This window comes from Nyctereutes procyonoides, unplaced genomic scaffold, assembly GCF_905146905.1.
Source record: "Nyctereutes procyonoides isolate TBG_1078 unplaced genomic scaffold, NYPRO_anot_genome, whole genome shotgun sequence".
In the NCBI taxonomy this organism is placed as follows: Eukaryota; Metazoa; Chordata; class Mammalia; order Carnivora; family Canidae; genus Nyctereutes; species Nyctereutes procyonoides.
In genome coordinates, this window is record NW_026575135.1 from 46,523,672 (window position 1) to 46,542,417 (window position 18,746).

Here is an 18,746-nt window from a genome sequence, read left to right on the forward strand (position 1 = left end):
TATGTAATTCACTAAAGACCTGAGATTTTCAACCCAAAGCATCTACCAGATTCTGCTAGGGGGATTTTTAAAATTCAAATACTTATATCTACTCACCAGAGGTATCATTATCCTACTGGTCTGGGTGGGGCCAAAGCCCCACAGGGTTAAGAACAGCTCCTACAGACTCTTAGCTCCAAGAGACAGAGATCACACTTGTATTATTTACTTCTTTAGTCATAGCACAGGGCCCACCCAGCACAAACAGGACTTAAACATGCCAGGAACTTGTCATTTACTTAATTTCCCAGCTAAACATGCCAGGAACTTGTCATTTACTTAATTTCCCAGCCTTCCTTACAGTTATGGCTGGCCACAGAATATAAAAGGAAGTTTTCAGGTGGACTTCAAGGAAATATTTTCCTCCCCAAGAGAGGAAGGTGGGTGAGCCACCTTCTCATACTGTCTTCTTCCTTCCTGTCCTTGGAGAGAACATGCCTTGAGTAAGCACTAGTGAACACCCTCCCACAAAAATCAGTAAGACAGGGAAGCCTGAGTGGCTCATTGGTTGAGCGTTTGCCTTCAGCTCAGGGCGTGATCCTGGAGACCCAGGATTGAGTGCCACATCAGGCTCCCTGCATGGAGCCTGCTTCTCCCTCTGCCTGTGTCTCTGCCTCTCTCTCTCTCTTTCTGTGTCTCTCATGAATAAATAAATAAAATATTTAAAAATAAAACAAAGATCACTAAGACAGAAGAACAGGAAGAGCAGGGGACTTCAGGACACTGCTGAGCAGTTACATCAACCCTGGGATCCCTCAAGCAAGGTAACAACACTCTACTAGATGAACCACTATTTGTTTCGTCAGTGGTAGCTGTGGATGTGGGTGGAGGGATGCAGGAAACCCTGCATGGGAAAGAATGAAAGCTGTTGGGAACCAGGCTATCTGACTGCTATAAATTCTGGCGGTACCCAAAGCCCAGCTGATTCTCCCATCATCCCTTTCCTCCTGCAAGGGGCTGGCTAGCTTGCTTCCCTCAAACATCCCCAGGTATGCTTCCCACACCTCTCTTTCTGGGTCACCACTAGCTAGAATACACATCCCCAACTTTCCCTCTCTTTTCCAAATACCTATCTGGGACAGAGTCTTCTGTAGATTTTTTTTACTATGTATTTACTACTATAAACATTGAATAAATACGGAAAAGGTAAAAGATGGTTTAAAAAAAAAAATCCCAAAGTTTCAAAAGTCCTGCAATAGAATCTGGTTCCTTGGTAATCTTGAGAAAAGGTAGATGTGCCCTCAATTTTGTTCTAACTCCCCAGTTAGGGTACAAGCTCCCCCTCACAACTTACAACTCAAGAATCTTGAAAGTGATCCCACAAATCATGTAGCAGACTGGCACCTATTTAATCCAATGTATCCAGGGAGATGAGTCCAGAAAAGAATAGCACACTAGGGGTCAACCTTCCGCCTCTGATCCCAGCCTCATCATCCTCATTTTATGCATCATTCCTCTTCTCCTTCCCCCTCATTTGAGAAAAGAGGTGGTAGAGGGCAGAAGGCATCAGATTATCTCTTAACTGGCACCATCACAGAAATGCCATGAAGTAATATGGATAACGTGCCCTGGACAAGGCCTAGCATATCATGAACTATCTCAGCAATCATTACTACCAAAGTATATGAAAGTAAAATAAATTAATTTTTTCTTATTAGAGTATGCAAGTTATTCAAAGAAGCCAGTTTACTTTTTCTTAAGGCACTGACTTAAAGCCTCAAAAACAGATATTACCTTGATTTCAGTTCAGCAACTAAATATCAGTGTCATAAACCATATAACTCAAATCCTAAAATCCAGCAAATTTAACTTAGCAAAAAATAAAATTGGGCTCCCCAGCTCTGAGGACTTGAGCCCCCGATATCTGTCCTGCAGACACAATATATACTGATCAACTGGCTTTCTACTACATGACTTTAAGTCTCAGATTTTCTGAATCCCACAATTTAATACTTTATTAGAATAAAATGGGGATATAATATGAATATTTTCTTTCTTAATACCTCTCCAGGTATATAACTACTAAATCCCCAGTCAGAGTACAAGCTCCAAAGGACATGACTTCATATGCTTCTGTTTCTCTACGTGGTATTTTGTACTCTATGTTGTACCACCAGCACCCAAGAAATAGAAACAAAGTAGAGGTAAAAAGAGAAAATGAGACTATAAAATATCTCATTTAATATATCTCATATAAATATCTCATATAAATATAAAAGTTCATATTACATATGCCACATCAGACACTCAAAACCAGAATGCAGGACTATTAGTCGACATTTCCTTTCTTTCACATGCTCTAAGAATAGAGAAATTCTGTGATCTAAAAGCATATTAAAATATAACATAGGGACTCATCATTAAAATGATTCCTGATTCTTTTTTTTTTTTAAACTGGCCAAGATTAAAGATTTTTTTGAAAGGGTGCTACTTGATTTAAGAATAACAAAGGCTAATTCTAGAAAAGAATTAAAACATAAAATGGAATGAAGCTATATCACAGCTTTTGTATGCGAGACAATTTAATAATTGAAATCCATTCTACATTAAAAGGAAATCAATTTCAAAATTCTAATTTCTAAACTTGTTCAAACATTTAAGGATTCAGATGTCAGAATGCTTTAAAATGATATTCTGAAATACTCTCCTGAAGTTCATTAGAGAACATTCCCAGCTCTGCAGTACAATATTTCAACTTTCTGGCATATCATGTTAATAGATTATAACTTAAAATAAAATTAATGCAAAATAGAGGTATCATTTTAGAGCCACCAAGTACTACCTTTTCTTCCAGGAAGATAACATTATTTATAGTGCCATCAATAAGTCTTTCACACTGCACACATGGTCATAAATACACTACTTCTGATGGTGTAGGCTAGATATGACTGTCCCCAAGACAATGATTCTTTTTACTCAAGAAAATCAGTACAGTAAATAACTTTTCTTCCCTTCGAGACAATCACAGTGCTTGAAGCTGCTGCGACACAAAAACAAAATATCTTCACAAATGTCTCCAAACAGTCAAGCTGAAAATCTAAGCCAAAGTTTCATTTAACAGCCTGTCAATTTTTTGATGTGAAGCTAATGAATGCAGTGGCAAACAAATCCATCAAACCCAACATCAAAACAACTGCACTTCATCCTACCAAACGGAAAAATGAAATACAACCTGCAGGCCAGCTCTTTGATCCAACCTAGCCAGGAAGCAGACCTGTGAGTGCCACCACAGCTGCTGCACAGAAGTAATCATGGACTCCATTTCACAACAGGAGAGAATGCTCCAGAAATGGAAAACATTCATCTCAAATATGCACCAGTATCTTATTTCAATTGCTAAAGTGTTACCTAGTTTTAAATCTCTATCAGAAAAAAAACAGAGCATTTCATTCTACATTACTCTGATGCTCAAAGCTATAAAGATGCCTAAAATAAATAACTAGATAGTATGTTCCACTCATACTACAGTTTTGAAAATGGAGATTTATTAAAAGCCCTTCTGCTCTTTATAAAAGCTCCTTGAGGACAAAGAAAACACATCTTTCTTCTTTGTACAAACATGTAACACAATTCCTACTGCAAAGGAGGAATTCACTAAGCACTCTCTTCAGCTGAACTCTGCCTAACCCAATCGGCAAATGGGCATGTAGCTACCTACCTAGAACATTCCTCTCAATTTTTCTTCAGTGAAAATCTTATCTCTGATTAATGAAATGGGAAATTACATAACCCCCTTCTTAGGTAGGTGAGTTCTCTTAAAGGCAAGGCCCTTGTATTCTGGAGTATCATACAGGATTTTTCTGAATAAAAATCACCAATATCGGGGCACCAGGATGGCTCAGTGGTTGAGCATCTGCCTTTGCCTCAGGGTGTGAACTGAGGTCATGTGGTGGAGTCCCACATTAGGCTCCCCACAGGGAGCCTGCTTCTCCCTCTGTCTCTGTCTCTCTGTGTCTCTCATGAATAAATAAATAAAATCTTAAAAAAAAATTACCAGTATCTCCAATATTATCAATGAACCTGGGGTTATCTTTTCAAAATCTAATGTTTTGGTGTTTTTTTTTTCAAGTCAAAAATAGGCTTTCGTAAAGCTCTTTTCTCAGTCATTGAATTAGAAATATTGGTCTGTAATAAGTAAAATATAACAAGTAGAGACCGCTACATTGTGTACCACATTAATTCTGTTCCATAAAGTGGCATTATATTGGGAGCTTTTACATACTCCTATCAACCCCATGGGACAGATAAAGGACATCTCATTCCCTCTAGTGCTTCAACTATGAAACAGCATGCCATTATTTTTTAAATTATCTGTCCCCCCTAAAAGCATAAGTCATCATCACTTGTGAATAATTACTATTCCAATAGCTATCACTTAGAATTAACTGAGTAAGGCAAAAAATTAAGGCAAAAATTTGTTAGCGTAAGAATTAATTCAGGTATCCTCAAAGCTAAAAGTCTTTCAAGTGCAGTTCATAATGAATCCATTATACATCTGTCCCCAGCAAAACAGAAAAACTAACTGCCCAATCACAAATTAAGAAATAGACTTGGAGATCAATAAAAATGTGTCAAATAACTGATAAAAACACCAAAATAAGCACAAAAATGTCATCACAGCACCCTACAAAATAAGAGAACTTATTTACTGAGTAATAGCCAAGAAAATATTAAAATTGAGGGATATAATGTAAGAAAGCATAAGTATGTTTTAGTGAAACATTCAAAACTGTACCCAATACAAATTTAGTTTCCAATTTTTGTACAGAATAACTGAAATTAGTTACATCTACTCAAAGCAGATTCTTAATATATACCCATGTCAGTTATTAACTGGAACTCTCTGTGGTAAACAGAACACTGCCCTTACCTTCCTACTCCCAATAAGAAAGATACCCATGTCCTAATTCCTGCAATCTGTGAATATATCACCTCACATGACAAAAGGGATTTTGTGGATCGCTTGTTCTGACACGTAGGAGACCACATGGAAGGACCTGAGAGATGCCTCTAGGAGCAAAGATCTGGATGACAGGTAGCAAGAAGATGGACTCAGTGCTACAACTGCAAGGAACTGAATTCAGCCAATAACCTGACTGAGCATCTCCAGTAAGAAATGCAGCCCTGCAAACATCTTGATTTTTGCTTGGTAAGACTAATAGCGACTTAAAACCTACAGAACCATAAGATGTAAGTGGTATTGTTTCAAACTACTACTTTTATGGTCATTTGCTTCAGCAGCAATAGAAAACAAATACATTCTCAGAGCAGCACCACATACCAAAAAGAAAGGAAAGCCTGGAGATAACATCTAAAAATATCTCAAAAAATAAAAAAAACACCTAAAAATATCTCAAACACATGCAATTAAGACAATTTTTAATTAACTAGTAAAAACTGCATTTTGGTCATTGAACAATTTTGTACCTAGCAAAACACAAGAACCAAGACAGTCATATTCCTTAACTAAATTGAATGACATAAATCCACACAGCATGAGTGGATATCCACATACCTAAGGTTTTTCTCCCTCATAACATATCTATTGGGGTGGAAAGGTATTTCTAATCCATACAGATAGAAACAAACAAAATAAACAAATGACTTTCCTAAGGATATATGACTAGCTAGAAGAAAAATTAGACTTTAGATCCCTGCCTCCTCCTCCAGCATAGTGTGCTTCTTAACAGTCCCATAATCATCAGCTGTCACTATGACTTCAGAGAGGACCACTACCCAACCTCTCTTCCTTGGTCCATACCCCAGTCCCACTCTATAACCACAAAGAAATGTGGAAACCCACCCAGGACATTTTAGCTTTGGGGAGAAGTTAGTCTAGCCAATATCATGAATTGGATCTGAAACCCATGGTAAAAAAGCACCAACTAATTTTTCTGGTAACTGAACAGCTGTGATAGCTGATTTATTATGTCACTGATTAAAGATATGAATCATAAAATAATATATCTGGTTATAACTATGGGTCTATGCCTCTATTTCAATGCAGATACAAGCATTACCTTTCTGTGAAAGGACTCCAAGTAGCTGGCCAAGGCACATACCCTGAGTTTTCTTTTTTTTTTTTTTTAAGGTTTATTATAATATGGAAGATGCATAATAGGAAGAAGTAGTTCAGCTCTGTTCCTTTCTAAATTACCCCTCATAAATAGAAATTACTCAGAACAGAAAAAGTCTTCTAATAGCAAGAGCTTTCCTTTTTTCACAAGTTCATACAAATGCTTCCCAGGAGGCCAAAGGGATGGCTATATTTTATTTTAATATATTATATAATTTTCTAAATGCACATATAAATTAAACCTAGTGTTCTCTTTCCTGAATATATTTCTATCCAAGTTCACCCAATAGTTCTACATGCAAGTTTTATCAACGTAGAGTGAATAATACTCACTATACCATGCAGTGGCCAAGATACAGCCACATAAATTGTATGTGTCATTTTCCACTAAATCTATGTCAATTTTACATACTCTGTAAAACCTAGTTTCACTTAGAAGTAGCCCTCTGCCAGCCTGTACTTCTGCCATCAAAGCCACAGAAAAGAAAGCAACCTAATGGAAGCTACCACCTCTTTAAAGATGTCCTCTATTTAACACTGCAGGGGAGGGCTGATTAAATTTAATAGAAGTTGTAGCTTTTGAATGAAAATGTACAGTATGTGAACTAAATTAAATATACTGAGCAGGAGAAGCAAAATTTTATACCAAATTTAACATAAAGATATATTTCTTGTTAAAGTATGTTCTACATTACTTTCAAGAAACTCATTTTTGCACTAAGGGCAGTTTTAATCATGTCTTCCTACTTCATCCCTCCATCTCTTACTAGAATTTTAACATACACTTTCATTGTTGTTTTCTAAGCCATAGACTAAACTCAATATGGAGAGAGCCAAGTCTACCTAACATGGAGCCCCAGGGAGCCACTAGAAAATCTCACAAAAAAAGAAATGGTGGCTGTAAGAAAGAAAGCAAACATCAGTTGTAGAAAATTACCTCTGTTCCACATTAATCTCAAAACAGAAAACTATAACTACAAATGATAATATAGGTAATGTAAAATAAATATATCTAGTCAAATAAATTACTGAGGTGAGAAGCACACAATATCAATGAGAGAAAAAGTGTTACATGTGATCTTAGATTTTCTACAACAATAACCAGAATACACATTTAATTTATGCTTTATTCTTAAGGCATAACTTACCAATTTAGCAACTTTCCCATAGTCAATCCATCTGACTGTAGCAAAATTTGTAGATTCTGCACAGTTGAAACCATGATTAAAACCAGCATGGTAGCCATATGGAAAAGTGATCATAAATTCTCCAGCCTCCTGAGTGATCTGTAGGGTAGAAAACATATAATATTTTTCAATTATAAGACTTTCCAAAATGCAAATACAATTAAAATATATTTCCTACAAAAAAAATGCCATGCTAGCAGAGCTATCTAATAGAAAAGAAGTAGCCCAGATCTTTACCCAATCCATTAATAGTTCTTCAGGAAACTTTAAAGACTTTTCTAAATAGGGTGCGACCCTCTGGCAATGTTGTTCAATCATTCAATCCATAATCAAAGATGCTATATTTTATTCAAAAGTATCTTAATCTAAGAAAATTTGTTCATGTTAGCAATCAATGTACACATTTAATATTTTAAAAATTCAGATTATTGGAGATATATAATAGGGCCTATAATAGGACCTATTTTGACTGATGTTTTCAAAGCTAGAGCTATAAAAACCCCAATAATACATGCTCAATAGGCTTTACTATGAATTCCACTGCTAAAGAATTGGTAGTATTCACCAAATTATTCTTTCATAATATTCAGAAAACATTCAATTAACTCTATTCCATTTAATAGTAAAATTTCTATCAAAGAATTATTCAAATAGGTATGTGTGAGTGCATATAATTAAACTAACTGGGGTATATCAGCTAGAATTTAAAAGCAAACATGAAAAATATATTTACCCCATTCCTATTTTTTAGGTTAAAGACATTTGGCTTTTTATAATCACCAAAACACACAAAATACACCTTGAGCTATAAAAAAATAATACAGCAAATTTTTTCTGTGTTTTTAATTTACCTCTTCTACAATAGATTATCAAATATATTATGTATGGTTCATTTCAGTCCTGAAATGCTGAGAAATGAGTATGTGGCTGGGCATGGGTATATAAATATACAGGAGACATACTGTGTAAAGACAGAGGTACTAAATGCAATTCAGTTGCCATTTTAGGTATGCTAAAATGTTGTGTATGGGCGTATTTTCTTTCACAACATGTCTGAAATTTATCTCATCACCCTCTCCCCCAGCCGAGGAGAACACCTGGCAGCAACTCCACTGCCACCTGGCCCACAAAGAATGGCTCATCAATGTCCCACATTGTTCCAGTTCCATCATTCTGAGCCACACTTCCCTGTACTATGTGATAAAACTCACATAGGGTTAGTTTCTAACCCTACACAGACAGGTGAAGAAACTAGGGCTGCTGCCACTGAGGTAAGGAAAATATCTTCACTGCTCCATTGAATCCCACCCACAATCCTTCTCTACTCTGCCTAAAAAATCCTGCTCTTACCATGATGAAAAAGAGCACCTGTTCCTATTGAAAAGGACTCTAAGTTTTGTTTCCATGTAACTTCTAGAAACAGTCCATCCCAGTTAGCCAAAATATAAGGTTGGTTATACTACTTCTGTGTAACACATCGACAAGAAAGCACAGTAACAGAAAAGAACAAGTCCCTTTTATTATAAGACCAAATAATCAAAATTCCATGTCATAAAAGAAGTTGAAAAGGAAAGTACACATAATTAAAAGCAGACATTATCAATTAAACATACTTTTTCATACACACACACACACATATATACACACAATTATATGAAAATACATTGAAAGGAGGAGGAAAATAATGTTACCTAAATGAAATTATTTTCATTGTGAAAATGACTGCCTAAAAGAGGGTTAAACTGAAGAGAAAGAATATGTTCTATAAAGCCCTCTTACAGATCATCTTTTTTCATCCTCATAATTAGCCCTATTAAGTACTATTATTGAGGGAGGAGGGGCAAGATGGCGGAAGAGCAGGGTCCCCAAGTCACCTGTACCCACCAAATTACCTAGATAACCTTCAAATCATCCTGAAAATCTACGAATTCGGCCTGAGATTTAAAGAGAGACCAGCTGGAATGCTGCAGTGAGAAGAGTTCGCACTTCTATCAAGGTAGGAAGACGGGGAAAAAGAAATAAAGGAACAAAAGGCCTCCGAGGGGGAGGGGCCCCGCGAGGAGCCGGGCTGAGGCCGGGGCGAGTGTCCCCAGGACAGGAGAGCCCCGTCCCGGAGGAGCAGGAGCTGCACCAACCTTCCCGGGCGGGCGGAAAGGGGCTCGCAGGGAGTTGGAGCAGGACCCAGGAGGGCGGGGATGCCCTCGGGCTCCCGGGGACACTAACAGACACCTCCGAGCTCCCTAAGGGCTGCAGCACGCAGGGCGGGACCCGGAGCAGCTCGGAGGGGCTCGGGCGGTGGCTCGGGCGGCGGCTCCGCGGAGGGGACTGCGAGCCCCAGGAGCAGCTCGGGAGCGGCTCCGGCAGAGGAAGAGGCTCCATGCGGAGGGGGCTGCGCGGCGGAGGGGCTCGGGCGGCTGCTCCGCGGTGGAGGCTGCGCCACCGGGAGCGAGAATCCAACAGGGCAGGTCCGGGAGCACTGGGCGCCGGGACACAGCCCAGGATCCGGCCTCCCCCGGGACAGTCAGAGGCCGGGAGGGCCCAGGACAGCAAGGACGCTCCTGCCCCGAGCTGAGCAGATCAGCGGCCCCGCCCTGGAGCCTCCAGGCCCTGCAGACGGGGGGCTCCGGAGTTACTGCGGGAGCTGAATCCAGGTTTCAAGACCTGGCCCCGCCACTGGGGTTGTTCCTCCTGGGGCCTCACGGGGTAAACAAACCCCACTGAGCCCTGCACCAGGCAGGGGCAGAGCAGCTCCCCCAAGTGCTAACACCTGAAAATCAGTACAACAGGCCCCTCCCCCAGAAGACCAGCTAGACGGACCAGTTCCAGGGGAAGTCAAGGGACTTAAAGTCTACAGAATCAGAAGATACTCCCCCGTGTTTTTTTTTTTCTTTTTGATTTCTGATTGCTTCCCCCACCCTTTTTTTCCCTTTCTTTCTTTTTCTTTCTCTTTTTCTTCTCTTTTTTCCTTTTTTCTTTTTTCTTTTTCTCTTTTCTTTCCTTCTTACTCTCCTCTCTTTTTCTCCTTTTCTCAATACAACTTGTTTTTGGCCACTCTGCACTGAGCAAAATGACTAGAAGGAAAACCTCACCTCAAAAGAAAGAATCAGAAACGTCCTCTCTCCCACAGAGTTACAAAATCTGGATTACAATTCAATGTCAGAAAGCCAATTCAGAAGCACTATTATACAGCTACTGGTGGCTCTAGAAAAAAGCATAAAGGACTCAAGAGATTTCATGACTGCAGAATTTAGATCCAATCAGGCAGAAATTAAAAATCAATTGAATGAGATGCAATCCAAACTAGAAGTCCTAATGATGAGGGTTAACAGGGTGGAAGAACGAGTGAGTGACATAGAAGACAAGTTAATGGCAAAGAGGGAAACTGAGGAAAAAAGAGACAGACAATTAAAAGACCGTGAAGACAGATTAAGTGAAATGAACGACAGCCTGAGGAAGAAAAATCTACGTTTAATTGGGGTTCCCGAGGGCGCCGAAAGGGACACAGGGCCAGAATATGTATTTGAACAAATCCTAGCTGAAAACTTTCCCAATCTGGGAAGGGAAACAGGCATTCAGATCCAGGAAATAAAGAGATCCCCCCCTAAAATCAATAAAAACCGTTCAACACCTCGACATTTAATAGTGAAGCTTGCAAATTCCAAAGATAAAGAGAAGATCCTTAAAGCAGCAAGAGACAAGAAATCCCTGACTTTTATGGGGAGGAATATTAGGGTAACAGCAGACCTCTCCACAGAGACCTGGCAGGCCAGAAAGGGCTGGCAGGATATATTCAGGGTCCTAAATGAGAAGAGCATGCAACCAAGAATACTTTATCCAGCAAGGCTCTCATTCAAAATGGAAGGAGAGATGAGATAAAGAGGTTCCAAGACAGGCAGGAACTGAAAGAATATGTGACCTCCAAACCAGCTCTGCAAGAAATTTTAAGGGGGACTCTTAAAATTCCCCTTTAAGAAGAAGTTCAGGGGAACAATCCACAAAAACAAGGACTGAATAGATATCATGATGACACTAAACTCATATCTGTCAATAGTAACTCTGAACGTGAATGGGCTTAATGACCCCATCAAAAGGCGCAGGGTTTCAGACTGGATAAAAAAGCAGGACCCATCTATTTGCTGTCTACAAGAGACTCATTTTAGACAGAAAGACACCTACAACCTGAAAGTAAAAGGTTGGAGAACCATTTTACCATTCAAATGGTCCTCAAAAGAAAGCAGGGGTAGCCATCCTTATATCAGATAAACTAAAATTTACCCCAAAGACTACAGTGAGAGACGAAGAGGGACACTATCTCATACTTAAAGGATCCATCCAACAAGAGGACTTAACAATCCTCAATATATATGCCCCGAATGTGGGAGCTGCCAAATATTTAAACCAATTAATAACCAAAGTGAAGAAATACTTAGATAATAATACACTTGGTGACTTCAATCTAGCTCTTTCTACCCTCAATAGGTCTTCTAAGCACAACATTGCCAAAGAAACGAGAGCTTTAAATGATACACTGGACCAGATGGATTTCATAGATATCTACAGAACTTTACATCCAAACTCACCTGAATACACATTCTTCTCAAGTGCACATGAAACTTTCTCCAGAATAGACCACATTCTGGGTCACAAATCGGGTCTGAACCGATACCAAAAGATTGGGATCGTCCCCTGCATATTCTCAGACCATAATGCCTTGAAATTAGAACTAAATCACAACAAGAAGTTTGGAAGGACCTCAAACACATGAAGGTTAAGGACCATCCTGCTAAAAGATGAAAGGGTCAACCAGAAAATTAAGGAAGAATTAAAAACATTCATGGAAACTAATGAGAATGGAGATACAACCGTTCAAAATCTTTGGGAGGCAGCAAAAGCAGTCCTGAGGGGGAAATACATCGCAATACAAGCATCCATTCAAAAATTGGAAAGAACTCGAATACAAAAGCTAACCTTACACATAAAGGAGCTAGAGAAAAAACAGCAGATGGACTCTACGCCCAGCAGAAGAAGAGAGTTAATTAAAATTCGAGCAGAACTCAACGAAATCGAGACCAGAAGAACTGTGGAACAGAACAGAACCAGGAGTTGGTTCTTTGAAAGAATTAATAAGATAGATAAACCATTAGCCAACCTTATTAAAAAGAAGAGAGAGAAGACTCAAATTAATAAAATCATGAATGAGAAAGGAGAGATCACTACCAACACTAAGGAAATACAAACGATTTTAAAAGCATATTATGAACAGCTATACGCCAATAAATTAGGCAATCTAGAAGAAATGGACACATTCCTGGAAAGCCACAAACTACCAAAACTGGAACAGGAAGAAATAGAAAACCTGAACAGGCCAATAACCAGGGAGGAAATTGAAGAAGTCATCAAAAACCTCCCAAGATACAAGAGTCCAGGGCCAGATGGCTTCCCAGGGGAATTCTATCAAACGTTTAAAGAAGAAATCATACCTATTCTACTAAAGCTGTTTGGAAAGATGGAAAGAGATGGAGTACTTCCAAATTCGTTCTATGAGGCCAGCATCACCTTAATTCCAAAACCAGACAAAGACCCCACCAAAAAGGAGAATTACAGACCAATATCCCTGATGAACATGGATGCAAAAATTCTCAACAAGATACTAGCCAATAGGATCCAACAACACATTAAGAAAATTATTCACCATGACCAAGTAGGATTTATCCCCGGGACACAAGGCTGGTTCAACACTTGTAAAACAATCAATGTGATTCATCATATCAGCAAGAGAAGAACCAAGAACCATATGATCCTCTCATTAGATGCAGAGAAAGCATTTGACAAAATACAGCATCCATTCCTGATCAAAACTCTTCAGAGTGTAGGGATAGAGGGAACTTTCCTCGACATCTTAAAAGCTATCTAGGAAAAGCCCACAGCAAGTATCATTCTCAATGGGGAAGCACTGGGAGCCTTTCCCCTAAGATCAGGAACAAGACAGGGATGTCCACTCTCACCACTGCTATTCAACATAGTACTGGAAGTCCTAGCCTCAGCAATCAGACAACAAAAAGACATTAAAGGCATTCAAATTGGCAAAGAAGAAGTCAAACTCTCCCTCTTCGCCGATGACATGATACTCTACATAGAAAACCCAAAAGCCTCCACCCCAAGATTGCTAGAAAACTCATACAGCAATTTGGTAGCGTGGCAGGATACAAAATCAATGCCCAGAAATCAATGGCATTCCTATACACTAACAATGAGACTGAAGAAAGAGAAATTAAGGAGTCAATCCCATTTACAATTGCACCCAAAAGCATAAGATACCTAGGAATAAACCTAACCAAAGAGGTAAAGGATCTATACCCTAAAAACTATAGAACACTTCTGAAAGAAATTGAGGAAGACACAAAGAGATGGAAAAATATTCCATGCTCATGGATTGGAAGAATTAATATTGTGAAAATGTCAATGTTACCCAGGGCAATTTACACGTTTAATGCAATCCCTATCAAAATACCATGGACTTTCTTCAGAGACTTAGAACAAATTATTTTAAGATTTGTGTGGAATCAGAAAAGACCCCGAATAGCCAGGGGAATTCTAAAAAAGAAAACCAGAGCTGGGGGCATCACAATGCCAGATTTCAGGTTGTACTACAAAGCTGTGGTCATCAAGACAGTGTGGTACTGGCACAAAAACAGACACATAGATCAATGGAACAGAAGAGAGAACCCAGAAGTGGACCCTGAACTTTATGGTCAACTAATATTCGATAAAGGAGGAAAGACGATCCACTGGAAGAAAGACAGTCTCTTCAATAAATGGTGCTGGGAAAATTGGACATCCACATGCAGAAGAATGAAACTAGACCACTCTCTTGCACCATACACAAAGATAAACTCAAAATGGATGAAAGATCTAAATGTGAGACAAGATTCCATCAAAATCCTAGAGGAGAACACAGGCAACACCCTTTTTGAACTCGGCCACAGTAACTTCTTGCAAGATACATCCACGAAGGCAAAAGAAACAAAAGAAAAAATGAACTACTGGGACTTCATCAAGATAAGAAGCTTTTGCACAGCAAAGGATACAGTCAACAAAACTAAAAGACAACCACAGAATGGGAGAAGATATTTGCAAATGACCTATCAGATAAAAGGCTAGTTTCCAAGATCTATAAAGAACTTCTTAAACTCAACACCAAAGAAACAAACAATCCAATCATGAAATGGGCAAAAGACATGAAGAGAAATCTCACAGAGGAAGACACAGACATGGCCAACACGCACATGAGAAAATGCTCTGCAGCACTTGCCATCAGGGAAATACAAATCAAAACCACAATGAGATACCACCTCACACCAGTGAGAATGGGGAAAATTAACAAGGCAGGGAACAACAAATGTTGGAGAGGATGCGGAGAAAAGGGAACCCTCTTACACTGCTGGTGGGAATGTGAAATGGTGCAGCCACTTTGGAAAACTGTGTGGAGGTTCCTCAAAGAGTTAAAAATAGACCTGCCCTACGACCCAGCAATTGCACTGCTGGGGATTTACCCCAAATATTCAGATGCAATGAAACGCCGGGACACTGCACCCCGATGTTTCTAGCAGCAATGTCCACAATAGCCAAACTGTGGAAGGAGCCTCGGTGTCCATCGAAAGATGAATGGATAAAGATGTGGTCTATGTATACAATGGAATATTCCTCAGCCATTAAAAACGACAAATACCCACCATTTGCTTCAACGTGGATGGAACTGGAGGGTATTATGCTGAGTGAAATAAGTCAATCGGAGAAGGACAAACATTATATGTTCTCATTCATTTGGGGAATATAAATAATAGTGAAAGGGAATAGAAGGGAAGGGAGAAGAAATGTGTGGGAAATATCAGAAAGGGAAACAGAACATAAAGACTCCTAACTCTGGGAAACGAACCAGGGGTGGTGGAATGGGAGGAGGGCAGGGGGTGGGGGTGAGTGGATGACGGGCACTGAGGGGGACACTTGATGGGATGAGCACTGGGTGTTATTCTGTATGTTGGTAAATTGAACACCAATAAAAAAATTAATTTATTAAAAAAATAAGTACTATTATCATCATTTTCCAGCTAAAGAAATGGAAGCTCAGAAAAATTACATAATTTGTCTAAATGATAGAATCAGGAATGAACATGTAAGTTTAATTTGGAAGTCTATGCTACTCTCTCCCATGGAACATCATCATCATCAGACAATAAGCTTCTTGAAGAGCACAGAGTTATCACACATCCTTCATCAACACGGAAGAGGAAGTGGCAATATTTCACATGAAAAACTGCAATTGCCAAAAAATAAAAATAAAAGATAAAAATAAAAATAAAAATAAAAAAGAAAGAACAAAAGAAAAGAAAAAGAAAAGAAAAAAGAAAAAAAAAGAAAAGAAAAAAGAAAAACTGCAATGGCCAATCAGATGGCGTGGCATTGGCATCTTCAGAAGCCATGAAATGTCTCATCCTCAAGAGACCAAAGGAAAGCCTCGTACATCTGGTGATTTACGAAGCAGTATGGAGAAGCCACAGCCCAGAATGGGATGAAAGGCACCTGCTTCCTTCTCCCCAAAGATTGGAAAGGAGGTACATGCTCCAAAGGCCTCCAACCTGGGGAAATGAAACAATCCCACCATATGCTATATCACATTATCCCCTCTCCCAAAGACCAACTTGATCAATATCTATCACCAGCCTTGAAATCCTAAAGGATTTCCTGTCCGTGGGAGACTCTAGTCCACTCATTCTCCACTCCTTTCTAAAATTCCAACTTAAAGTGTCTAATCAAGCTAACACCTAAAAGTAAAAGAGACACTCACTAATGATGTGTCTGAGACTTAAAAGTCCAGTTCCCAGAGGTATCAGCAAGTAAGACAGCGTCCCACAGTGGCAGTGGCTCATCTAGGGGACACAGCTCCTTACCTCTGTACCTGTGATATGCTACAGTTCACCATCAGCTTCTCTCCATACACAAGCACATCTCCCACAGTACATGTCTCAAAGGCACACTTTTTGTGGTAGCTAAGACTATGTGAGTAAAACAGTGGTAAGAGCATCCCTGTCACACAAGACAAATATGTCTCATCTCATGCATGAATACAGCAAAGACAGTTTGTGAGTGAGCAGGAATTACCCGAAGTTAAAGAATGACTCTTGGTCTTTGCAAAAATTCCACTTTGAACAAAGTTGGTGGTGGGAGATGGGATGTACTTTAAGGGACTGAGATTAAGAAGAGGCAAAAATTGGGATCCCTGGGTGGCGCAGCAGTTTGGCGCCTGCCTTTGGCCCAGGGCGCGATTCTGGAGACCCAGGATCGAATCCCACATCGGGCTCCCGGTGCATGGAGCCTGCTTCTCCCTCTGCCTATGTCTCTGCCTCTTTCTCTCTCTCTCTGTGTGACTATCATAAAATAAATAAAAATTAAAAAAAAAAGAAGAGGCAAAAATTTAGTCACAGGTGAAAAACTTCTGAGGTGAAAAACAGCACAAGATTATGGGAAGAAAGTCAAATTAAAAATGAGAAAAAAAGAAAGGAAGAGAGTAGAGCTATTTTTCAATGTTTCTACAAGTAGCTAATTACTAAATCCTCCTTTTAGAGAGAGCTTTTATTTATCTGGTCAAAAGCTTTTCTTCATTTTAGCATCTTCACATAAAAGTTCTCATGCTCCATACTAATTCTGACCCAATAACCACCCATGAGCACAAAGAAAGAGGAACTTGGTATGTACTGAATCTTACAGAACTTAATCTTCAGAAATATTCCAAAGCAGCAATATCTGATTATTAAATCATCAGGCAATTTTATCCATAATGAAATCTCAATTGTATTATGTCTGAATGTGTTTAGAAGCAACATTCTGGCATCATAATCATTGACTCTAAAACACTAAACTAATGATAATTGTTCTGAGTTCTTTTTTTTTTTAAGATTTATTTTATTTGAGAGTATTACATGTGCGGGGAAGGGGCAGAAGGACAAGGAAACTCCCCACTGAGCACAGAGCCCACTGAGGGACTCAATCCCAGGACCCTAAGACCATGACATGAGTGAGCCAAAGCCAAACACTTAACCGACTGAGGCACCCAGGCATCCCTGTTCTGAATTCTTTTAAAAAAAAGAGATCATATACATAAATTACACTGTTCATATAAAAGACTTCAATGTAGATGTGCTACATCTTAGTTTGTTGAGTGTCCTGCATTTTTCTCTTAGGACTGTTACAAGTGAACTATAACCAGCATAAAATTATAGTAAATGTTTCCTGAAATAAAAGTAATTTTATTACTTGTTACATTATAAAACATGAATCTGAATTTTTCTTCCCACATCCTAAAAATCCTACTTGAAGTCAAGGATATATTGGCTTGTGTTAAATTTGTCTTACAATTTGTCTTACATATAAATACTACACACACAAAATGAATGTTAAAGAATAACACTAATATACCTTGTCAAAGGGAATACCATACTTCTTCAATACTGAGGGAGATATTAGTGTCATCTTGTGGCGAAGAAATGCATCACACCCTTGAGAACTGCTTGGGAAAAAACCTAAATGGAAACAATAAATATAAGTAGTAATGTGCCAATTATGATAAAATTTCAGATAGTTTTAAAGCTTATATTCTAGTATTCTCACAAAACGACAGTTTTATGCAAATATAGACCAACTCCAACATCAAAAAAAAAACCTGAAAAAAAAAACCTGGTACTAAAAATTAGAGTCAGAATTCTTAAAAGCTATGGGATACATATTTATATCACTAAAGGCCGACCTTTATTATAAAAAAGAGCTACCAAGAATTGTTTTCGTGACATATAAAATTACTAAGCCTTACAAATTTCAACTAATAAATTTTAATTAAATCTGCCTAATATCTGATAAATGGATAAAATAATAAAGATGGTTAGGAAAGGTAAATAAACTTTTGAATAAAGAAATTTCTCATTTTAAAAAGATTCCTAAAAGTGATCATTCCAGATGTACTTGTCCCAAAGCCTGGCAAAGAGAAAAAAACATAGCAGTTTCCCACCTTTATATGTTTCTTTCTGATCAATTTAATACAGTTAATTGCTACTGTAGATAATGCTGCTATAAACATAGGGGTGCATGTATCCCTTTGAATTAGCATTTTTGTATTCTTTGGGTATATTTCACTCATATATGGAATTTAACAAACAAAACAAGCAAGCAAAAGGGGGTGGGGAGAGACAAACCAAGAATAGACTCTTAACTATAGAAAACAAACTAATGGTTACCAAAGGGGAGATGGGTAAGGGGGATGGGTGAAATAGGTGATGGGGACTAAGGAGTACATTTGTTGTGATGAGCACTGGTGGACATGCTGGATCACTATACTGTACACCTGAAACTAACATTACACTGTATGTTAACTGAAATTTAAATAAAAACTTTAA

The 18,746-nt window shown here is 38.7% G+C and overlaps 1 protein-coding gene across 8 annotated transcripts in view; it reads right to left on the reverse strand.

Moving 5' to 3' along the window:
* KDM4C (lysine demethylase 4C) overlaps positions 1–18,746 on the reverse strand; it is a 428,768-nt gene that overhangs the window by 300,132 nt on the left and 109,890 nt on the right. For all 8 annotated transcript variants that reach the window (XM_055302072.1, XM_055302075.1, XM_055302073.1 and 5 more), the window contains 2 exons: positions 17,776–17,879; positions 7,264–7,401 (listed from right to left, as the gene is read on the reverse strand). In XM_055302072.1, coding sequence (XP_055158047.1) covers positions 7,264–7,401; positions 17,776–17,879 — 242 coding nt within the window. The remainder of the gene's footprint in view (positions 1–7,263; positions 7,402–17,775; positions 17,880–18,746) is intronic.